Here is a 24859-nt window from a genome sequence, read left to right as displayed (position 1 = left end):
GTATGTTTGTATGTATGTATATGATTAGGAACAAGAGATCTTCCAGTCAAGTTTTGCTTAGTGATCCTTTATTTTAATAAATTACTAAATTTATTTGTTGCAAGAATATTATTTGTGAGAATTAGACGGTATTATCTATGCTACATGCTTTTGCATTTCACAAATGTACATGTGGCAGCTACCTTCATGATTCCTGTTTTGTTCTTCAATTCCACATTCTAGGAATGGAGTTTGGTTTACAGCATTCAGAACTGTAAACGTGGGCACTGTCTCAGAGTTCTTACAGTCTGTGATCAGTTGGCATGAGTAACTAAATCCTCTGTGAGTTTAGCGTTCGAAGTAAATGAACACAAAATTATATCATATGAGGCATTCTTATTCCTACGCTTCTCAAACTGGCTCCAAAACATAGGTACAAGATATTGGTTCAAATCTAACCACAGCTCTCTCAGCAGGTTCTTAGCACTGTTTCAGCTGGAAAATTCTGAGAAACCTGATGACATTTATCTGTCAGAAAACATTCTCCCTGAATTCTGCCAGTCACCCACGAGAATTTTTAGTTTCACTTTTTTCCTTTATAAATGTCTTTGCTAAATTACCTGTAATTCAGCTGCCTTAGCAGAGAGTATTTGCTAAAGCTCTATACCACCCAGAAAATTGGAGGTGCAAACTCTATGTGCAAGAAGGGATAAATCAGTGGATCCATATTTAGGATTGAGGAAGCCTAGTGCTCTTAACTTCCCTCTCAATGGCTTTCTTTCCAAAGCAGAAGGATTCCTGCTCCAGGTGAGTCAGGGGACCAGGGTGGAAAGGCTTCCAGGATACTGCAGTTTACCTGTGTACCAACCTCTCCACAGGAGGATGATGCACTCTGGAGGTGGGTCAGCAGTGTATTTTTAATCCAGGGTTTGTTGGGAGGAGGGAAGTTGTCTTTGCAGTGCCCCCATTTCCACTCCGCTCAATAGGCTTCAGTCAGTGGAGCACAGAGACAATTGCAGCGATTCAGGGTTCATCATCCTTCACCTGGATGCTTCTTAAATAATCTTTTCTGCCTAAATATTCTTACACATCTTATTCTCATTGTGGCTGGTTAGCACATCTCTTAAAAAACGAAGCTGGGCAACTTGGAGCATGGAAAACAGACCCTGGACACATTGGCAGTGCAGGAGATTATGAAGTTTTCTGCAGTTTTCCTGGGCCAATATTATTGGTTTCTTCCCAGAAGTAATAAATGCTCTAGTGAACACAAACCACTCTTTTTCTTGGCTTTCTTGATAATAGCCCTTCTGACTAGATGAGAGAGAATTTCAAAGTTGGTCTAATGTGCGTTTCTCTGATGATTAAGGATGATGAACACTTTCAAAATTCTTTTTTGGTCATTTGTTCTTCTTTTGAGAATTGACTCTTCTGTTCATTGACCCAATTACGGTGCTCTTTTTTTATGTTTATTCTTTTAGAGTTCTTTATTTTTTGGATAATCCATAAGAGCAAATGGCAAAGATGTTCCTCCCATTCTGTAGGCTGTGTGTTCACTCTATTACTTATCTCTACCAATGTGCAGAAGTGTTTAAGTTTTGGGTAATCTCAATTGAAATGCTTGGGGTCAATACCCATGCTAGTGTTGTTCCATTCAGAAGTATCCTGCCTATTCTGATGTGGTTCCCCAATGAGTTGCTTTTTGTTTTTTCAACAAACTCAGCATTTCTCATTTTAAAGATCAAGGTTTGTTATTTTCATACGTATATATGTGAGTGTGTGTTTGAGTGTGTGTGTCTGTGTGTGTGTGTGTACGCGCGCGCTTGCATGTGCATGTACCCTCAGAAGCTAGAAGAGGGCTTTGAATCTCCTTTAGCTGTAAGTACACACAAATATTAGTTGCCCTACATGAATGCTGTGGGCTGAACTTCCAAACTTTGGAAAAGTGACGAGTATTCTTAACCCTTGGGCCAGCTTTACCGCAGCCAGAATTTGGTTTTGGTTGTTTTATTTTGCTTTGGCCAGTCATTCAATCTGAATCTTTTAACTTGTAGACCAAGGTCCTTTGCAGTTAATGTCATGGTTAAAAAGGGCTTTGCTGTTATTCATTATTTTGTTTGCTCCTCTGGATTGTGGGCCTTTTTTCTTTCCATAGTCGTGGTAAACACAGATTAATAGAAATGGGTTGAATCAAGATGTGAGAGTTAGCTAATAGGAGGCTAGAGTAGTGGCCAAGTAGTGTTTTAATTAATACAAGTTCTGTGTGGTTATCTTGGGTGTCAGCTAGCTGGGCAGCCAGGACAAACAAAGAGGCACTCTCTCCAACAACATCATAGTGTCGGGTATACAGGTTCACACAAGATTAATTCTTTGCTACTTACTTGTCTTTTGTTCATCTGCTTTTGTCATGAAATGTATTTCTTCCTGCGTGTTCTTATGTGAAACTGTTTCTGCTCTTCCTCCTCCTTTTCTCTTATTCTTCTGTGATTATGCTCGTTTTAGAATTTTCAGCTTTTCTAGCTTAGTTGTAATGAACTAATGGAACTTGTGTTGGTCTGGACTTTTTTCTATTTTAGTGGAAATATTTATGACTGTAGCACTTTGGCTGTTCATTATTTACATTCACGGCATCCTTTTCATGCTTTCTTGGATTTGGGAATTGCTTTCATACCTGATGTCCTTCTGATGGTTCTTTCTCTTGTACCAGTTGAAGGTTTTCCCTGGTTTGTTTGCTTTTCTGTTTTCACTTTAAAGATTTATGTGGATCTCTCGTAACCTGTATTCCCTTATGCTTATATTGAGGGCAAATGTCCGCTGCAGAAACAGCTGTAATAATTTCTGGACATCCTGTTGTTCCTTGCAAGAAGGGACACTATGTTCACTATGTTCTTGATGACAGGGATATAAGAGAGCGGTGTGGGACCTTGATTGGGGAAAATGTAATATATTACAGTAATGAAGGGGACAGTGACTGGGATAATTAATTAGAGTAGAGAGAATGCAATGAATTACAGTAGTGAAGAGAACAGTGACTGGGATAATGAATTTGACTGAATAGAATAAGAATGAGTAAAAAGAAATGAGTTTCACATATGAAAAGCAGAAAGTGTTCTTCATCACGCATGAAGAGCAGAGAGGAAGATTCTTCATCACATTGTGATAAAAGAAGGGAAGACTCAAACCATTTCCCAAGATATAAGTTAGAACACATGCACACTGAGGGTTAGAATGCAATCAAGTTACAAAAAGTTCCAAGGAAATATATTATATATGCTTAATATCTGTATATGTGGATACAAAAATTTAAAATGAAATAACAAATAACAGATTTAAAAGATACAAGCACAAATTAGTAATGAAACAAAATGAAAAGCACTAGGTTCTCAGTCAAGGCTTCTGGTTGCAGTAGAGCTCATTCCCTGTGTTTGGCTTAGTCTGACCCTCAAGATTCTACTGTAACAAGTTCCATCACAAATTTCCTGTGATTCATGTAGCTGGCCCTTCCATGACTTGGGTAGAAGATATTGAAGATCTTTTAGCTCTGGGCATCTTTGCTACACTGGACTTCTTTGCCATACTTATGCGTCTAATTCCACTGTCGGATTGGCTTGGAACCTGCTGCCCTAATCCAACCCATCCAGGGTCCACACTCTGGAGTGGAATTCTAGGAAATCCTTTCCCAACCTTGAGTTGCTTCCTCCACCCTGTGTGTAAGAGCCAATTGCTCTTAATGAGATGTCACACTGGTTTCTAGGATCAGTCAACATTATTCCTGGGACTGAAACACATCTTTTTCTGGGGTCAACTTCCAAGGAAAAGGTCAGGTATACTGCAGTCCTTCTATTTCCAAGGTCTTTTCCTTGTCCTTTCAGACTCTCCAGGGCAGACAGTCCAGGAGAGCTGGACTAGAGTCTCTTCTTCTCTGCTGCCACCAAATGAAGGGAGTTATTTTTTCAACTCTTGTTAGCAGCTCGAATGCTATTACAAGTATAGGAGACTCTGGTCAAACCCTTTTGATCACTAAGGATAGTGGATGTACTGATTGGTTTTATTTGTCAACTTGACACAAGCTAGAGTCATCAGAGTACAGCACCTCATTGAGGAAATGCCTCCATGAGATCCAGCTGGAAGATATGTTCTCAAATAATGAAATGGGAAAGGGACCAATCCGTTGTGTGTGCTCCCATCATTTGACTGGTGGTCCTGGGTTAAATAAGAAAGCAGGCTAAGTAAGCCAGTAAGCAGTAGCTCGTGATGGCCTCTACATCACTACCTGCCTCCAGGATCCTGCCTTGTTTGAGTTCCTGTTCTGACTTGTGCTTTGCCTTCAGCGTTAATCAGCAATGTGGAATCATAATCCAAATAAATCCCTTCCTCCACAACTTAATTTTTGGTCATGATGTTTCATCACAGCAATTGAAACCATAAGACAGAAGTGTATCAAATCTGTGTCCTTCTTGCCCAATAAAGAAGATTAATAAATACATCCCAGACCAAAATTGGAAAAACATCAAAAAAAGTGGGGGGGATTTTTCAAGATGACTTGCTTACACCTTTCTAAAATGCCTGGGCAACGATAAGGAACGAAAGCCTCATAGAGATGACAGGAAGGTAGCAGACATCTGGTGATGGACAAGGGATCCTGGATTCAATCATGCAGCAAGAGAAGGACATTAACAGGAAGATGATTTTTAAAAAGTGGGAGTCCATGGTATGCAGGTGCATTGAGGTATTATAAAAAGGTTTCTATTCTGGTTTCTACCATTTTACTCTGAGTACAGAAAACACTGTATTTGGAAAGTCTTACATGGGAACTCTAAAAAAGTTTAGCATTCCTGAATATCTATGGACTTGAAAATCATAGTAGTTTTAAATCAAAGCATCTAACCTTTCAGACAGCCATAAATGTCTCTAGGACAGTTAAAAATGAACAAAGAATAAGTTTCAACTATAGAATATTTTGGTTCATGCAATGTTTAATAATGTTTTTGAAATTAAGATATAATTGTATCATTTTACCTTTCCTCCCTTTCCCTCCTCTCTCCAACAATCTCTCTATTAAGTCATCCTTGGTTTCTCTCAAATTAATGACCTGTTTTTCTTTAAATCTTGAAACACACACAGAGAGAGGCATGCACACACACATTCCAAAACGTGTAAACACAATAAGCTCCATTTTTATAATGTTACTTGGATATATATGATTTTAGGACTGACTATTTGGTATTGCATAAGCAACTGAGCAGTTCTTGGTTGGGAAAGATTATTTATATGAATCTCAGCACTTTTTCGTTGCCCATAATGCTTTGTTTAGGGTTCAGGTTCCATGAGATTTTTTCTCTTCAATGTTGGTTATTGGTGTGCTTCTTCGAACCTTGTATAGGCAGGCAAGTTTGCGACTTTGTAGCTTTCCTGTCATCTCTAGGAGCCTCAATGTCACACTATACATCCTGGTTTTCTGACTCTTAAATCTTCTCACCCCATTCCCCCCGTCCATGATGTTCCCTAACCTTTAGGTATATAAGTTATGTTGTAGATGTATCAACTGGGCCTGAGTAATAGAGAATCACTTGTTCTTTGGGCTTTGATTAGTTGCTTTTTGAAGTGATTGCCATGGGATGAGGGATCAGAACTTGACTTCTTTATGGTATAAAGATAAATATTTGAAATGCAGCTAAGAATGTTGCTGGTTTAGTAAAGTGGTGGTAGTAGGGCATCCTCCAAGATCTATGGCATCATTAGCATGATGTACTTGGGTAGGTTCCCAGAAAAGGTTTGCATGACACTGCTACACCCATAGGCCCATGCCATTGAGTTTAGTTCTTCTAACTGACATAGAACTTTTCCTGGTTTATTATTCTTTAAAACATAATAGTACTGTGGAAATGGCCTCAGAAATCAACATGCCAGGCCCAGTGTGCCTCATTGAGAACTCTGATCAGCAGTTGGTGGTCAACCAGGAAGCACTGGACATCCTGTCTGCTATCAAGCAGCCTGTGGTGGTTGTAGCAATCGTTGGCCTTTACCGCACAGGAAAATCCTACCTGATGAACAAATTGGCTGGAAAGCAGAAAGGTGAGTGACATCATCAAAGCTCCCCTGAGTCCTCCTACCCCGAATGAATCCCACTGTCAGCATCCAGCAAGCAGAGGGGAGGAGAAATAGTCAGAGATCTGGGTGATATGAGATGGTTTGTGTCCATCAGCGGGCTTGCTCTTTTCTGAATTAATCTTCTCACTGGTTCCTCCCACACTCCCATTGTTTCCTCATTTAAAGGTACAAGAGTGTCTTAATAGAAGAAATAAATACTTTCATAGAGAAAGTCAACGTGCTTTATAATGAATTATAAAATATTTATTAGAGTGTTTATCTAGGAAAAGCAAGTATCCACCAATGTCTAAGGTAGGAATGAAACAGCATTGGATGTTCTGTCTTCCCTGTTTCTAGGCTTGTATTTAAAAGCAATACTTGTACCTGGTTGTGCTCCTGTAAGTGGTAAATATGTTAATTCCAATAAGATTTCATGAAGCATGTTCTGTTTATCCCCCCATCTCATCCTCACTCTACAGGCTTCCCTCTGGGCTCCACAGTGCAGTCTCACACCAAGGGGATCTGGATGTGGTGTGTGCCTCATCCTGAGAAAAAAGAACATACCTTAGTTCTGCTTGATACTGAGGGCCTGGGAGATGTAGAGAAGGTACAACTTAATCTTTCAAATTCTACTCATGTTGTGTCTGTAGCTCACCATGTATTCTACACTCCCAAACCTTTCATTTATGGTCCTAGTGAATCTAATTTGAATATCATTCTTCAACTCACGTGACATATGATCTAAGGGTAGACACTAAAGTCAACAGATTAGTAGCCAGTCAGTCTTCATAATAATAACGGCAATGGTTTTTTGCTGTTTTTCTTTTACACCATCCCACAATGTTTTGGTGAAACTCTTAATGATGTATATAAACTTGCCTATAAATTTTCTGAACATACCTGATTCTTAAGTGTGACCCGGTGGAAATGCTAAGAAGTGTAATTCCTATACAGCGTAATCAGTGAGAGAAAAAGAAGATTAAGGTAGCACTCTATTTCTGTGACCCGACACAAACAGAGTAAGCTATGGGCTTACTTACAGTTTCTGAGGCTTAGTCCATTATCACCACGGCAGGAAACAAGGCAGCAGAAATGGCAGTCATGGTACTGTAGCAGTAGACAAGGTAGGTGAGAGCTACATCTTGATCCATAGGCAGTAGGTAGAGAGAAAGAGACAAAGACAGAGAGAGACAAACAGTGAGACACAGAGAGAGACAGAGGCATAAAGACTGACACAGAGACACACACAGAGAGATAGAGAGACTAGTCATGCTGTGAGCTTTTGAAACCTCAAATACCACCCCAAATAACACAACTAGGCCTCATATCTTAATTCTTCCGATTCTTTCAAAATTTCCCACTCCATCCATGATGAGTAAGCATTTAAATATATGAACCTATGGAGGTCATTGCCTTGCACACAACACAATTTGCAGTAACATTATTTTTCATGGAAAATCACATTGCTCCTCTTCACAATCTGAGAGACACAAACTCTCTTAAAGGACCTTGCTTTCTCTAGTGTTAAAATGTTCCTGTGGTGGTTTGAAAGAAAATTCCTCCCCATCCACGAGGGACTGGCACTGTTAGGAGGTATGGCTTTTTGATTAGGTGTGGCCTTTTTTGAGGATATGTATCACTGTGGAGGCACTCTTTGAAATCTCATATATGCTCAAACCATGTCCAGTGTCAGAGACCAATTCCTGGTGCCAGTGTAAGATGTAGAACTCTCAGCTATCTCTCCAGCACCATGTCTGCATGCACACCGTCATGTCCCACCATGATAATAATGGACTGAACCACTGAACTAAGCAACCCAATAAAGGCTTTACTTTCTAAGAGTTGCTGTGGTCAAGGTGTCTCTTTACAGGAATAGAAACCCTGTCTAAGACAGTCCATTGCCATAATATGTTCTGTAAGTGAAATCCAGCAGTCCAGTTTAGAGTTTAATCACTGTTCACCATTATGACTTTTACGTGTGAATTTCCTTCACACTCTCTTATACATGGGTGTACATCACCTTATTTAAATTATAGAGCATGAATTAAACATTCATAAAACCATTGTTTAGGAATAAATTATTATGTAAAATTAATGACTTACTTTTGATATCAAAGTTAATGGGAGACAGACACGGGCTCATCTTTGGCTACTTGAGTTGATGAACAGTCCCTTAGCTACTCTTCTTCATTCACTGGTCTGTAGGGAGACAACCAGAATGACTGCTGGATCTTTACCTTGGCGGTCCTCCTCAGCAGCACCTTCATCTACAACAGCATAGGAACTATCAACCAGCAAGCCATGGACCAACTGCAGTATCCTTTGTGTTTGGTATAGAACAGTCCTAAAGCTAGGAAGAACAGCTTCATTATTTCATCAAGTGGACAGACAGGGAAGGATTAAGGGATTTGGATAACCCTTTCTCCTTACCATCTGGGTTTATCTTTGTCTCCACCACAAGTTCAAATTTTCCTGGACCATATGGCCTTAAACTCAGCCACACACTGCACAGAAAATCAGTATCTGAATCAAGATTCCATGTGTGTCCAAATCTTCAATATCAATTTAATCTTATGTCCCTGCAAATCAGCATTCCTGCCAGCACCTGTAAGTAATACCATTTACCTACCAGGTACATGCAGACGGAGATATATCCTGCAATCTCTCAGGTGCTCTGAGGTATGGATTGTTTGTTTGTTGGTTCTTTTGTTTGTTTAGCTCACACTTTGCATGTCATGTAACTACAGAAGAGACAGGTATTCTTCTTTCTCCTATTTAGACTATGCTGCAGTTTCTCATTTTTATGGCAATAAAAAGAAGATCAGAATCTCTGAAGCATGGGCTTTCAGAGAACAACACTTATATGTCTAATCTTTTATTTTTCCAACAATCCACTCAACACAACATATTTTTAGCAAAAATTATAATGCTCTTCTAACTTTCTAAAGACTAGAACCAGAAGACACTGTTCATTCCCCTTCTTCAACTGTTTCCATCCTGACCTCATCTATGTCATTGTCACTGCCTGCTCCATCTCCATGACCTTGACATCAAATATTGAGCTCAATAAACTCCTTTACCCGGTGAGTAATCACATTATTTGTTTTCACAGCAGATATTATAAACTGAGCACTTCATGTTTCTGAGTGACTTGACTCTTACATCTAGAGTTTCTTAGTTTTCTGGTATTCTACCTACCACACCAGTAAACTTTTTCTGTTTACATTCTCTTCTTTCTGTGGCCTCTAAGTGTATAACTCAGTTGCTGTGCCTCTGCTACCCTTGTTTGACTTTGTGTCTCTAGGTGCTGTCGCTTAACCTCAAGGCCTTCTGGGTCATCTATGTGTCAGGGGCAATCAAGTTTATAGTCATGACAACATTCAATCTTTTGCATTTAGCTGCCTTTATGTAGATATCTAAGAGACAATTCAAAGTCAAAATATACAAAATTTCTCCTTCCTTCATGTTTCTTATTACACTAAAATTTCTTGTCATTTGCAAAATTGTGCAGATTCAAAACATAGTATTCACTTGAAACAACTATTTTCTAGTACTCTAGAAATCATTTTCCATAAACATTCTTGGTTTCAATAGCAAATCTATTTCCCTAGACTGACTCACTCTCCTCTTATCTTCTCCAAAATACTCTAGTCAAGCTTTCCTTGTCTCGTGTCTTGGACATGTCAACTGTTAAATTATTCTTTGCTTACACTTTTGATTCTCAGGTACATTTCCAGTCAACGTGATCTTCAGAAACGATGCTGTATCATACCCTCTCTACAAAAAGTCTATCAGTGCCTTTCATTTAGTGAAAATACAACTGAAGACTTGGGCCTGTCTAACTTGAATGTCCCAAATGTATGTTTTTTGGGCCTCCTGTCCTACCACAAGGACTATCATGATTTATACTCACTATAGAATCATGTTTCCAGGTTAAGGGTTTGGAAGTGATGGTACCTCTGGTTGTAATATTCTTCAACTATACTCCCCATGGTTGTATCTGTTTTTCATTTGGATTCCTGAAAACCTTAGAGAGCACAGTAGCCCTTTGAAGACCTCCATATGCACAAACCCCACACAGATGCATTCATTTACTTCTTTGACTAGTTTGTTTTTCTGCATCATTATTCTTACAAGTATCTGATGATTTCTTTTGTATTTTCATTCACTTATTTATTGTTAGTCTCTGTCAGGTAGATGTAAACTCTGTGTATTGGTATTCTGTCACTTATTTTAAAATTTTGTCTCCAGAATAGTGCTTGTTCCATAAAAGACATTAAATAGATGTTTGGGACTGAGTGACTATTAAAAATGAATAAGCTATCAAGTAAATATAAGTTAATTTGATGTTTAGTGGTGGAATCTACTTCATAAAAATGGCATTTTCCCTGTAGTTTTCTTAACTTAACATCCCAGCTATGTGACAGAGCTGGCTAATCGAATCAAATCAAAGTCATCACCTGATGAGTGTGGCATAGATGACTCAGCTAACTTTGTGGACTTCTTTCCAGTCTTTGTGTGGACTCTGAGGGATTTCCCCCTGGAGCTGGAAGTTAATGGAAAGCCTGTCACTCCGGATGAGTACCTGGAGAATTCATTGGCTCTGATAAAAGGTAAATGGTCTCAATGGAAGCTATAGATATAATGATAACAATAACATAGGATCACTTCTGCATTCTTGATAAGTAAAGTTCTTGATCCTGTAATTGTGCCATCTTCACTGCCATTATGGTAAATGAAAAAACAGATGCCTGAATTTGAACTGTGCCATCCACTACTTCTTAGAGAAAGGGGCTTTTCTTTCACATTTCTTTAATTTTTGAATTCCTCATTCCACAATATCACATTCGCCCTTGAATTGGGAAAGTTAAAATATTGAAATGATCATGAATTTTCAGTAATTTATTTGATATTTACTTTACCTAATTTATCCTTCCTTACGAAACAGATAAGACCCCTAAAAACCTGAATGAGTCTCGGAAATGCATCAGGAAGTTATTTCCAGAGAGGAAGTGCTTCGTGTTTGACAGGCCTACTGATAAGATGTCTCTTTCGAAACTAGAGACAATTACAGAGGGTGATCTGAGTAAAGAATTTGTAGAACAAGTTGGAGAATTCACCTCATACATCTTTAGCTCTGCCAAGGTCAAGACTCTGTCTGGTGGCCTCAAAGTTGATGGTCCTCGTAAGTCATTCTCTCTACTTCTTACGTGGGATTTTCTTTTGCTCATTGTAAAATACTGAGGGATGTTGTCATTAAAAATGCAGTGTATGTATCACATGCTGTGATTCTCTTGGGAAGTAAATCTATTGTTCACATACACAGTCACATACCTATAATAGCATTGGAGGGGTCACTGGAATCTAAGGAAGCCCTAGAAACAATTTTCTTTTGCTCATGGTTAGGGACATGTTCCCTAATGAACATGTTCCCTGAAAGGTACAAAAAAGAAACATATGGAGCTAATACATAGAGGAAGGCCTAAGGTCAGAGACAACTTTTCAGCTTTAGGAAATTAAAAGTTATGTGACTGAAAGAAGAGAATGCATGAGAGTGTCTCTCATTGGAGAAGTATGGGACCATAGCCCCAATGGAGTGGTGTGGTCATGATAAAACAGAAATGTGACTAAAGGAATCTACAGTTCGCTCCAAGTTTTTTTGGAAGGCCATTAATTATTACATATAACTCTGCAGTGTTTTGCATGCTATATTTTCAGTTCTAAAAGGGAGAGTCTGAGAAGTTGAACTCTCTGCTTAATGCAGTAGAATTAAATGGTCATTCGCTTAGGCTCAAACTATGGAAGTAGAAATTTTTAAGGTGAGACTCAGCTAAATTATTTTGATATGAAATGCAAAAGTTTTTCATTTTGATGAAATATGACAATGTGGTGGAACTAAAAAGGACCTATAAATATATCAGCTGAGATTGAAGCTCACCATTTCTTTCACGTTCTATTCTTTCTTGACATAGTAATATCCAAAAGAAAATTTGTTTTGGAGTGGGTGAAGTTGTTTGTTTTTAAGTAACTTAGTGTGGACATTTCCCTGATGTTTATAATAAGGAACAGCATGCAGACATGCAGAGTCCTGATTATGAATGTAGGTCAGATAGTAGAATGGTATAATACTTACGTTCACAACATTCTTGGTTTGATTCCAGTACCACATGAACTAGAATGGCTGTGATAACTTGTAGTCTTATTTTTGCAAGGGTAGAGGCAGGAGGATCAGAATCAGAAATGCATGACCATCATTTGCTACATATAACGGTTAAGAGAAATCTGAGAAACTTCAGTCTTACAATAAGTAACAAAAAAAATGATCACACACATATCCAACATGTAAATGGAGATTTACAAAAAAGAAGAAAAATCTGTGATTCATTTCAACTATAGAAACAGGAAAAAATCATACAGGATGCACTCATAAAGAACTCTAAAACTGGAAGGGCTAAAACTGCTCTAGATTGTCTAAGAACTGGTTCTCAGGATGTGGTGCCTTCATGCACATAAACAACAAAAGTGTGTGGGAAACATAGACATCCTGGTTGTCTATAGCTTTTGTGAAAAAAGTGGATATACCCATTTACATAGTATAAAAAAATACTAGTAACATGTTTCACTAAAATTAGAGAGAGAAAGGAAGAAAGAAAGAAAAAGAAAGAGAAATTAAAAAACGTAACAGCAAGAAAAGAGGAGGTAAAAGAGAAAGTTTTCTTTTTGGCCATTTAATAAGAGAGAAAGGAAAGATAATGGGAAAGGAATAGAAAATGAAGAGTGATATAATGAGTAGTCAGAGTGTCTCAGGCCATCCTTGACCAGACATGATTATTTCAATACAAAGTCTATACCTGGGAGAAATATAGAAGCAGTAAAAACAGTCTTCAATATCCTCCTTATCTAGAGGTCAATACATCATTCCCTTGATGTTATTTCTCAGAAAAATTCTAAAATCTATGTACTCTATCCAGCAATTAACAGTCATTTTAAACTCCTTTATGTAGGTCTACAGAGCCTGGTAGTGACCTATGTCAATGCCATCCACAGTGGAGAACTACCCTGCATGGAGAATGCTGTTCTGGCTTTGGCCCAGATAGAGAACTCAGCTGCAGTGCAAAAGGCCATTGAGCACTATGAAGAACAGATAAAACAAAAGGTTCAGCTGCCCACGGAAACCCTCCAGGAGCTGCTGGATTTTCTCAGGCCTATTGAGAGAGAGGCCCTTGAGGTCTTCATGAAGAATTCTTTCAAGGATGTAGACCAAATGTTTCAGAAAGAATTAAAGGTATTTGTGATACCCAAAATCTTAAGAAAGAAACACAAGGCCTTTTCTGGGATCAGCATTGTCTTTAGTTTCTAATGCAGTGACATCCCATGATGTACATAGATTTGCAATGGTTGTTGAAAGATTAGATTCTGCAAGACTTTGATATAAAAGATAGCAATAGAGTTAACCACATTTTCCACAGTATTTCAATCTGTCTATTATAAAAATACATGAATGGTTAGTTGATGATGATCCCTTCCTCATTAGCAAGCCCAAACTTACTGATAGTTAGGTATGATAGTTGAGTTCAAGGGATCTAATGAAGCTAGATAGTCAGTGTCAGAGGAAATAGGCATCTTCAAATCTAAATTACTTTCAGGAAGTTATATATGTAGATATTCTATTCCATTATGCTTCTTAAATTTTGAGATGCCCATCATTATCATCTTCACATTTTATTATCATTTCAGAGACTAAAACAAAACAAAATGTTACAATATCAAAAAATATTTTTTCTCTGCTTTACCTCATAATTGGACTGGAAACATCTGAAACTGAAGTTGCTCATCCTTTCTCAGAGACAAGAGATCATCGGTCCATGAAACTTAAGAACCCAAAATACCAGAGTGGTGGTTTCAGAAATTCCCACAGTAACCTGATCTGAACTAACCCTATCATTAGAGATTTGAAAAGTCAAAGGTTTACTATGAAGTGATGTCTTTGCTTTGATAGTTACATCTTAGATCAGGAAGGTGGGGAGCAGGAGGGGCATAAGGAGATGCCTTCAGGAAATCTCAAACTGAAGAATCAGTTTCTGCAGGGATGCCATGATGTCTTACAGTGAGGCAAAGAGCATGGCTCCATTTAGACATTCTCCAGTTGTCTATTGTATTATCGTCCTCCTCTCAACCATCTGTGTGATTTTTTCCTTGTCCAGGACCTGCTGGATGCCAGGCAAGATGCAGTTGTTAAGAAAAACATAGATGTGTCATCAGCTCATTGCTCAGATTTGCTGCAGGATATCTTTGGTCCTCTGGAAGAAGAAGTGAAACAGGGAACATTTTCTAAACCAGGAGGTTACTTTTTATTTCTACAAAGGAAACAAGAGTTGGAAAAAAAATATAACCAGGCACCTGGAAAGGGAATTCAGGTAAAATGAGTTACCTGGAACTATTTTGGGAAGCTGGTGTGGAATCTCGCTCAAATGCTAGTGAGAGCAAGGAAGGTGCAGTGGTGTTAGTGGAGAGTGCCCTTGTCTTACATCTATCCACAGAGAGCCAATCATGATGCAGAAAACATCTTCCTCGAGAGTACAACTGGACCTCTCAATTTTGTTTGTGGAATTTATTCTTTCCCTATTTACTTATCTGTAGAAGGAGATCTCTTTCATCCTGGTCTCCTGGATAACTTAACCCCAATATAACCACACAGAATTTATATTCATTAAATCACTGATTGGCCCATTAGCTCTAGTTTCTTATTGGGTAACTCTTACATTAATTTAACCCATTTCATTAATCTGTATATCACCACATGGCAGTGGCTTATTGGCAAAGATTCAGTGTGTCTTACTCTGGTGGTGGGTCTATGATGGCTTCTGACTCTGCCCTTCTTTTTCCCAGCATTCATTTCCATCTTCCCCACCTACCTAATTCCTGCCCTACCAACAGGCCAAGGCAGTTTCTTTATTCATTAACCAAGAAAAGCAACACACAGACAGAAGGTCCTCCATCACCACTTATTTAATCATGTCACAGTGATTTATTATTCTCATGATTCAAGTACCTCTCAGGGTGCTAGATTTACTGTAATCTATGGAATAAACAATGCAAATCAAAAACAGTTAAAGAGTTCTCTCTCACAACCACCAAGTGATGCTAGCTCACAGGCTAGCAATAATGGTAGTAATGGCAGTTGACACATAGATTGTCCTACTATATTCTAGAAGTTAATCCACTGACTTATGGCACCAACTCTACTAAGTCTTCATTGTTATTATCTCTTAAAGAGAAAAGGAGCTATGGTAGGGTGAATTTAAGACCTCACACAAGATCATATAGTCAATGAGTCAACTAAAGTCTGAATGAAATTCCTTCTTTCATAGTTTGCCTTTAATGACTCTAAACTGCTCTACTTAGGTAATAGTGGGTAAGATTAAACTTAGTTACACATTATTTTCAAATATTAAAAGCTTTAAAGGTGTTAAACATTTCTTCCCTTTCGTATACAAGAAGCGAGATAGAAAGACCCAGCCACTCTAATGACTTGATCATGTTCTGGGTTCGAGACATTTTCCTTTGTTGTGCTCAAGAACCTTAGTATATGGTCTCCTTTTCCAGGCCATATTCATGCTCTGAAGCCTTTACTAGTGTTTATATGGTTATGTGATTTTTACTAGAAGTTAGTCCTCCTCCTGCTGTACAAAGAATAATATATACAAAACAGTATATTTCATCCTTGATATAAGGCAACAAGAAGGTTCAGCAGAAAATAAGTTAGACAGAGACAAGTAACTATAAAGGAAATGGAAATATCAGAAACCAGAAACATTCCATAAGAATAAATTGTTTCTTTATAAAGGTTCTGCTTAGTTGGTGGCAAAAAAACATTATCATGCTATGATGTGGGAGGCCAGAGTTTGGACAAGGCAGTGGATGTTCCTGGAGGACACTCAAAAAGACCTGATATTTGCTTGGATAAGGTAGAAAGTCAGCAGGGGCTTAAGCATCATTGTCTTACTTACTGTTCTATTGATGTGAAGATACACCATGGACAAGGGAAGATTTATTAAAAGGAAACATTTAATTAGTGGCTTCCTTACAGCTTCAGAGGGTTAGTTCATTATCATCATGATGAGGAGTATGATGGCACACAGGCAGGGATGGTGCTGGAAATGCAGCTGAGAGCTTTACAGCCTGAGCTGCAGGGAACAGCCTGAGAGAGACACACTGGGCCTAGCATGTGCTTTCATACATCAAGGTCAGCTCTTTGACATACTCCCTCTAACAAGTTCACACCTACTCCAACAAAGTTATTTCCTCCTCATCCTTCTTAAACATTTTAACTCTGTGACTAAGCCTTCAAGTAAATGAGCCAATGGGGGCCATTTTCTTTCAAACCACCACAATGGCCCTCCTTGAACTATTATGAAATATTCTGGATGCTCTGAGAATGGTCTGCTACAGCCATTCTGGCAGGAGGGAAGGTCTCACGCTAGCAGACTTGGAAAGAGCAGATGGCCAATAAAAATTCCTCGTTAACACTTCAAGGTAGGCCTTATGCCGGGAATTACATAGCTAACACAAAACAAATTCAATGGTATTATTGTAAACTTTCTGTATCACATCGTTTTTGTTATAGTATTTTTTAAAAAATCTTATTAGACCTTTACTTGTATTATGGTCTCTAGTTTTGCGTTTTAGTGAGATTTCTCTTGTGTGTGTGTGTGTGTCAATTTCTTTGTTTTTTTTCTTATTTCATTTTTTTGGGGATTGGTTTTGTTTACTTGTTTGTTATGAAAAGGGACAGAAAGTAAAGTCACAGAGTTGGGGAGGTATGAGATGGGCAGGGTCTGGGAGGACTTGGGGGAAGAGCACATGTAACCAGAATATATTACGTAACAAAAATTTCTCAATTTAAAAAAGAATACAATTTGAAGCCCAAATCAACATTATTAGCTGATGGTAGTTTATGGAATAAATACTTGGAGGGAAATAAGACATCAAAGATGCAACTAGATGAATGAGTCACCTGTTAGTAAAGTTTGAACAACTAAAAATATCCAGCCAGCTGGGACCTCAGGTAGATTTTAAAATTTTAAACTTAAAATACTGTTTGACTCTCAAAGTATGTGTTTATAGCTGGAGGCATTAAATTGAAATAAGAGATGCATGACATGGTTTGTCTTCAACTCACATTCTTATTTCCTCCTTGTAATTTCTTTTGGCATTTAGGCTGAAAAGATGCTGAAAGCGTACTTTGAGTCCAAGGAGGGTGTTGCTGCAACACTTCTAAAGATGGATCAGTCACTCACAGAAAAGGAAAAGGAGATTGAAGGTGAGAGCTGAGAAGACTCCAGATGTTGGAATTTTTTTCTTTTTCCTTTTTCCTTTTACAGGGGTTTCCATTAAACTAGTGTTTTACTTAGTCCATTGTTTCTTTCTGGCATTTTTCCATGGTGTTGACTGAAGCTCTGCCCTTCCCTGACACTACCAGTTTTGCATAGCAGTGAAGGGTATGAGACAATGCAAAACCAAAAGTCACATACATACCATCATTGAAAAATTAACTCAGCTCTAGTCAATTGTTGGTCATGAGTGGCCAGGGGGTTATGTAAAAGCTGACCTTCAGTTTGCAGAGGTCCCCTCAGTTTGGAGGGCTGTTTCAGTCTTGTAGAAAGAACTGCAAGTTGTAAAGCAAGGTAATACACTGTCCATAGTTAATCATTAAGTTACTGAGAAAACTACTGACAGTCTGCTCTCATTCTCCTAGGCTTATAACTTTGTATTCCTTTACTTCTATTTTCCTATATCTGGAACTTACATTTCCATCTCCTTATTCATGGACTGTTCACATATGAGGTTGTCATTACAGTGAAAGAGGACAAATGTCTCTCTTAGCTTCATGGTGGCTGTTCTTAAGATGGTAACTTTGGCCGTTTCAACCTTGTCAACTGCTTGTACAGGCAAAGATTCCATTGATTCTGTCAATGATAGGATTGTTTTCCTAAAGTGAATATAGACAAAAGTAGTAATAAATGTCACTTCTCGTGTTCTTTGATTTTTCTTTTCTCAGTGGAACGTATAAAGGCTGAAGCTGCTGAGGCTGCAAACAGAGAACTAAAAGAAATGCAAACAATGCAGGCACAGATGATGGAAGAGAAGGAAAAGAGTTACCGCGAGCATGTGAGGCAGCTGACTGAAAAGATGCAGCAGGAGCAGAGACAGTTCATGGCTGAGCAACAAAACCTTTTATTCCTTAAACTTAAGGTACCTGGCTGCACCGTTTTTATTTTCAGGTTCTACAGTCCTATACAATGTATATCAGGCACCTGAGGTATTAAGTTCACAAGAACAAGGCTTGACAGGATTGTGAATGAAGACTCTGTGCCACCCCTACCCCAAAATACAATGGTAATAACACAAGATCCACCAAAGTGGAGGGAATTGTTTACATTCTCTACTACAGTCTCAGCTCTTGCTGCTTTTTCTCTGGCCACCTCTGGCTCTGTCAGGCTGCCTATTGCTGGGTGAAACCCTTTATCAGGGTATCTGTGCTAAATAGTACTTTTGAATTGCAGATTCTTTTCATGTGTTTTATGGGTTTTCTGTGAACAAATCTTCAATTAACCCATCAAGGATTAGTTTTTCTCATTGTTAGAGAGAGAAGTTATAATTTCTACATGTACAATAATTTTTGCATAAAATTTTATGATGTGATATCCAACTCCTGCCTTTTCTTCCGAATGTGACTCGTAAAAATTTTGTTTCTGCCACACCTCACACGACCTTATCTCTGGAATTATTAGACAGAATAGACACAGTCGCAAACCATCAAGAAAATGGCTAAATTATCACATTGCCAGGAACATTGTATTTTCTGAGCATTCCTTCACATCTTTACCCAGGCTTCATGGTTGTTAATAAGAAATTGTATGAGCACTGAAAAATCCAAGTTGCTTTAATATGTTACTGTCTCCTGTATTGAACACTAAACATTTTGAAGATATACTAAATTCCTTAATTGAATGCTTGCCCTAATTCTGAATATGGTAGTCACCTTCACTTTTTTTTTTTGCCAGTCTTATTACTTTGGTGCATGTGCTTGATAGTTCACAGCAGTTTAACAGCTCTAAACTGCTCTACTTAGGCAATAGCTGATAAGATTGGATTTAGCTACAAATTATTTTCGAACATTAATGAGTTTAAAGGTGCTAAATATTTCTTTCCTTTTGTACACAAGAAAGGAGATATAAAGAACCAAGCCACTCTAATGACTTGATTGTGTTCTGGGTTTAAGGACTTTTCCATTCTTGTGCTCAAGACCCTTAGTATATGGTGACTTTTTCCAGGCCTTATTCATGCACTGAAGCCATTGCTAGTGATCATATGGTTATGTGATTTTTAACAAGAATTTAGTCCTACTTCTGCTGTACAAAGAAAATACATACAGAACAGTATATTTCACCTTGATATGAGGTAACAAGAAAGTTCAGGAGAAAATAAGTTAGAGAGAGAGACAAGTAGCTATGAAAGAAATGGAAATATGAGAAACCAAAAACATTTCATGAGATTTAATTAAAGCTTTTTAATAGTTGTGTTTATTTGGTGACAAAGAAAATATTATCATGGTATAATGTGAGAGGCCAGAGGTTGGAAAAGGCAGTGGATGTTCCTGGAGGACCCTAAAAAGGCCTGATATTTACTTGGATAAGTTAGAAAGGTAGCAGGGATTTAAGCATCATTGTCTTACTTAATGTTTTGTTTATGTGAAGAGACACCATGGACAAGGGAAGATTTATTAAAAGGAAACATTTAATTTGTGGCTTTCTTACAGCTTCAGAGGGTTAGTTCATTATCATCATGATGAGGAGGAGTGTGATGGCACACAGGCAGGCATGGTGCTGGAAATATAGCTGAGAGCTTTACATCCTGAGCTGCAGGCTGCAGCCCCAGAGACACAGAGGGCCTGGCATGGACTTTCATACCTTAGTGACAGCTCCTGTTACAGACTCCCTCTAACAAGGCCACACCGACTCCAACAAAGCCATTCTTCCTCATCCTTCCTAAACATTTTCAATTTCTGTGATTAAGCATTCAAGTAAATGAGCCAATGGGAGCCATTTTCTTTCAAACCACCACAATGGCCCTCCTTGAACTATTATGACAATATTCTGGATGCTCTGAGAATGGTTGGCAGCAGTCATTTCAGTAGGAAGGAAGGTCTCAGGATAGTAGATTTGGAAGGAACAGATGGCCAGTAAAAGTTTCTTGTTAACCCTTTTAGGTGGGCCCCATGCCAGGAAGTACATAGCTAAGACAAAACAAACCCAATGGTATTATTGTAAACTTTCTGTATCATGTTGTCTGTTAGGGAACTTTTGTAAAAATCTTTTTGTTCTTTTGTTTGTATTATGACTTCCACTCTTGTGTTTTAGTGGCTTTAGCTTGTGTGTGCGTGTGTGTGTGTGTGTGTGTGTGTGTGTGTGAGTTTCTTGGTTTTCTATTTCTTCTCTCCCTTTTTGAGATTGGTTTTTGTTTATTTGTTTGTTTTATAAATTGGGATAGAAAGAAAAGGCACAGAGTTGGGTAGGTATGAGATGGGGAGAAATTGGGAGGACTTGGAAAAGGAGCACATGTGATCAGAATATATTGTACAATAAAAATTTGTCAATTAAAAAAAGAATACATTCTGAACCTAAAATCAACATGATTAGCTGATAGTAATGTGGAAAAAATACTTTGAGGGAAACAAGACATCAAAATACAGGTAGAGAAATAGAGTCACCTGTTAGTAACCTTTGAACAACTAAAAATGATCAAGTATGATGGAACCTCAGGTAGATTTTGAAATCTTAAACTTGAAATACTGTTTGAATCACAAAGTATGTGTTTATAGCTGGTAGCATTAAATTGAAATAAGAGATGCATGGCATGATTTGTCTCAATTCACATTCTTATTTCCTCATAGTAATTTCTTATGGCATTTAGGCTGTAAAGATGCTGAAAATGTACTTTGAGTTCATGGAGGATGTTGCTGAAACACTTCTAAAGATCAATCAGTCACTCACAGAAAAGGAAAAGGAGATTGAAGGTGAGAGCTTCTGAGAAGACTCCAGATGTTGGAAATTATTTTTTTTTCTTTTCGTTTTTCTTTTCTTTTCTTTTCTTTTTTTTTCTGGTCACTTACCAGGTTTACATAGCAGGGAAAGGTATGGGACAATGGAAAACTAAATGTAGCATGCAACCCATCATTTAAAAGTTAACTCAGCTCTCATCAGTTGTTGGTCATGAGTGGCCAGGGAATTATGTAAAAGCTGACCTTCAGTTTGCAAAGGTACCCTCAGTTTGAAGGGCTGTTTCAGTCTTGCAGACAGAGATGCCAGTTGTAAAGCAAGGTAATGCACTGTCAATAATTAATTTTTAAGTTGCTGAGAAAGCTGCCAACAGTCTGCTCTCATTCTCCTAGTCTTATACCTTTATTTTTCTTTATTTCTAGATTCTATTTCTGGAACCTACTTTTCTATATTCTTATTCTTGGACTGTTCGCATATGAGGATATCATTACAGAAAAAGATGACAAATGTCTCTTTTAGCTTTGTGGTGGCTGTTTGTTAACTGGTAGATGTGTCCATCTCTATCCTTGTTAACTGTTTTTATAGGACAAAGATTCCACAGGAAATTTCTGCCAATGATAGGATTTGTTTCCCTAAAGTGACTACAGACAAAAGCATCGAATAGATTTCACTTTTAATGTTCTTTGCTTTTTCTTTGCTCAGAGGAACGTTTAAAGACTGAAGCGGCTGAGGCTGCAAACAGAGAACTGAAAGAAATGCAAACAATGCAGGCACAGATGATGGAAGAGAAGGAAAAGAGTTACCGCGAGCATGTGAGGCAGCGGACTGAAAAGATGCAGCAGGAGCAGAGGCAGTTCATGGCTGAGCAACAAAAGATTTTACTCCTCAAACTTAAGGTACAGGCTGCACCATTTTAATTTTCAGTTTCTGCAGTCCAATCAACAGTGTGTAAACAGAGCCTGAGGTATTATGTTCACAAGAACAAGGCTTGACCACATTGTGAATGAAGACTCTGTGCCATCCCTACTCCAAAATACAGTGCTAATAGCACAAGATTCTCCAAAGTGGAGTGAATTGTTTACATTCTCTATTACATGCTTCATTTTCTTTGGCCACCTCTGGCTCTGTAAGGCTGCCTATTGCTGGATGAAACCCTTTATCAGGGTATCTCTGCTAAACAGTAGTTTTGAATTGCAGATTTTTTCATTTGTTTTGTAGGATTTCTGGGACCAAATCTTCAATTAACCCATCAAGGATTAGTTTTTCTCATGTTCTAGACAGAGAAGTTGTAATTGCTACATGTAAAATAATTTTTGCATAAAATTATGTGCTCTAATGTTCAAATCCTATCTTTTCTACTGAATGTGACCCATAGAAGTTTTGTTCCTATCACACCTCCCCTGACCTTATCTCTGGAATCATCCTAAAGAATAGACACAGTCTCAAACCATCAAGAAAATGGTTAAATGCTTACATTGCCAGGAACATCCTATTTTCTGGGCATCCCTCCACATCTCTACCTAGGCTTCATGGTTGTTAATAAAAAAGTGTGTGAGCACTGAAGATCCCAGTTGCTTCTATATATTTCTGTCTCCTGTATTGGACACTAAACATTTTTTTCAGGGTAGTTTATCTTTGAGTAGTTTTTTTCTTTTTTTTTATTATTACTTAAGAAAATACCAGTCCAAATTCCCACTCCCTCCTTCCAGTCCTCTTCTCCCCCTCCACAGACCCTCCCACACCGTCCCTCCAAGCCTAACGGAGTCCCATGCACCCTGCCCTGTGAAAAGTCCAAGGCCCTTCCTACTACATCTAGGTTGGGCAAGGTTTTCATTCAAGGAGAATAGGATCCCATGAAGCCAGTATAGTATTAAATTCCTTAATTAAATGTCTGCCCTAATTCTGAATCTGATAGTGACTTTCACTTGTTTTTTTTTTTTTGCCAGTCTTATCAATTTGGTTTTTGTATTTGATAGACCACAGCACACAGATTAGATATAAAGCAAGAAAGAGGGAAGCTAGTATTGATTTTATAGAAAATTGTGTTTTACATGAGCTAAAGGATCAGAAAATTAGAATCAGAGTTCTGAGCCACTGGTGTTTTTGGAACTGGCCAACAACATTTCTCAAGCTGGAGAAAGCCAGGAATTTTATTGACATATGAGGAGATACAGGGAGAAAATATAGAAGTTGAGAAAGGGAACAATTTTGGAGAAAATTACAAAACTCCCCCAGGGTTTAGTTTAACTTCCAAAGGAGAACTTGTGAGACACGTGAAGAACATGGGAGCTGTCTCAGTTCACTCTTCATCTATGTTTTAGGAACAGGAACAACTTCTCAAGAAAGGATTTCAGGAAGGGATCAGGAAACTTCAACAAGAGATGGAGTAAATCAAGAACATTATGTTATTTTCATCATGCACCATACTCTAAACTTCAAACCAATTAAACCCTTTTACTCTGATCTGACTCATCAAGAAATTTTCTCCAGGATCAACTTTGGACCATGAAGCAACTTGACACTGAGCAATACTTGAGAGCATGGTGCTGTAATGAATAGAGGGTAGAAATAAAATTGACAAAGTAAAGTTTAAGTATAAAAATAGTGTTTTCTTAATAAGTGAATCAGTTCATGTTTATTTTAGAACTAAAGAATGTGGTGATCTTTAATTGTATCTTATATTTGAAATTATAAACATGGACTATGCAGAGATATTAAATTGTATCATTCAATTTTTTTAATAGCCCAGTGGTATGACATCTCTTTGGGTACACTTTTTTTGTATCACACACACTCTTTTCTGGATATTCTTTGATGCATGTTCATAAGTAATTAGAGGATTTACCTTTGTCCTAAACTGAGAGTGGTATGTTGTAATGTGAGAAAAATGTGAACATACTCATTGGACACAGTGGAGTTTCACAACTGTTCTGTGCTCCTTGCATTTCATGCTGTTTACAGACAAAGATAGTGTGGACTGTGACATTTGTTTAATGTGTAGACACTGGGCAGTTCTCAATGTGGGAAGGCTGCATGGCTACAGGGTGTGCACAGAAGGACCACTGGATGGCGGTAGAAAATAATGCTCTTCATACACAATGTATTGCAGGTGGAAGCTTCACCTCTCAGAGCTGAGGCTTTCTTAGCTTGTATCATGTTCCAGAAAACTCTGTTTCCTTTCTAATATCCCCCTTTTTAATATTTTTTAAAGTTATTCTTCTTCTTACAGTTTTAGAATTTCTTCTATAGTCTCAGAATGGGGGAGTCAAAATAAATTCCTTTCTATTCTTCCAAAGATCATGAGGACAGCCCCAACTGTTCTAAAACTTATCTCCATTTTTATCTGTCTCACTACTGTACTGGTCTAACCTGTCCCTTTAAGAGACAAGCCCCGCCCAGCCCCCCTCCCGCCATCTGCTTTAGCCAAGAATATTTTCCTTCTGTGTCCAGCCTGAATTCCTCCCTTTCTCTCTCTCTCCCTGGAAAAGGCAGCTTCTTCCTTGTTCCCTTCTCTTCACTTCTCCCCTTCTCCCCTCCTATCTCTCTATCTGCTTTTCTTTTCTCTCTCTGCCTCTCTCTGTTCTTCTTCCTGCTCCCTTTCCCTTTCCCTTCCATAACCCACTAAATAAATATCCAACCTTACTCTGGATGTTGTGCCTATTTACCAAGTGGCTCTCTGCTCTTCTTGGCCCACTGCCCACTGCAGCCACTCAGGGAATGGCACCCTTTTA

At 38.3% G+C, this 24859-nt stretch overlaps 1 protein-coding gene across 4 annotated transcripts; it reads left to right on the top strand.

The window, feature by feature from the left end:
* Window positions 1-542: 542 nt before the first annotated feature.
* Window positions 543-23871, top strand: LOC146891175 (guanylate-binding protein 1-like). 4 transcript variants are annotated; one of them, XM_087897496.1, is made up of 13 exons: window positions 546-786; window positions 5852-6051; window positions 6546-6673; window positions 8272-8381; window positions 10483-10679; window positions 11009-11251; window positions 13071-13351; window positions 14271-14483; window positions 17287-17389; window positions 18128-18321; window positions 21043-21145; window positions 21831-22024; window positions 23450-23871. In XM_087897496.1, the coding sequence occupies exons 1-13, from the start codon at window positions 749-751 to the stop codon at window positions 23516-23518; spliced, it is 2073 nt and encodes a 690-aa protein (XP_087753622.1). In that variant the 5' UTR covers window positions 546-748; the 3' UTR covers window positions 23519-23871. The 4 variants fall into 4 exon arrangements, with proteins under 4 accessions (XP_087753624.1, XP_087753622.1, XP_087753625.1 ...); XM_087897497.1 differs by having other exon boundaries at window positions 548-786; window positions 11015-11251; XM_087897498.1 differs by lacking the exons at window positions 6546-6673; window positions 8272-8381 and having other exon boundaries at window positions 543-786; window positions 10578-10679.
* The last annotated feature ends 988 nt before the right edge of the window (window positions 23872-24859 follow it).

Source organism: Myodes glareolus, chromosome 17 (assembly GCF_982192425.1).
Source record: "Myodes glareolus chromosome 17, mMyoGla1.1, whole genome shotgun sequence".
Lineage (NCBI taxonomy): Eukaryota > Metazoa > Chordata > Mammalia > Rodentia > Cricetidae > Myodes > Myodes glareolus.
Note: the sequence above shows the minus strand (reverse complement) of the source record. Positions and strands in the feature narration are given on the sequence as shown.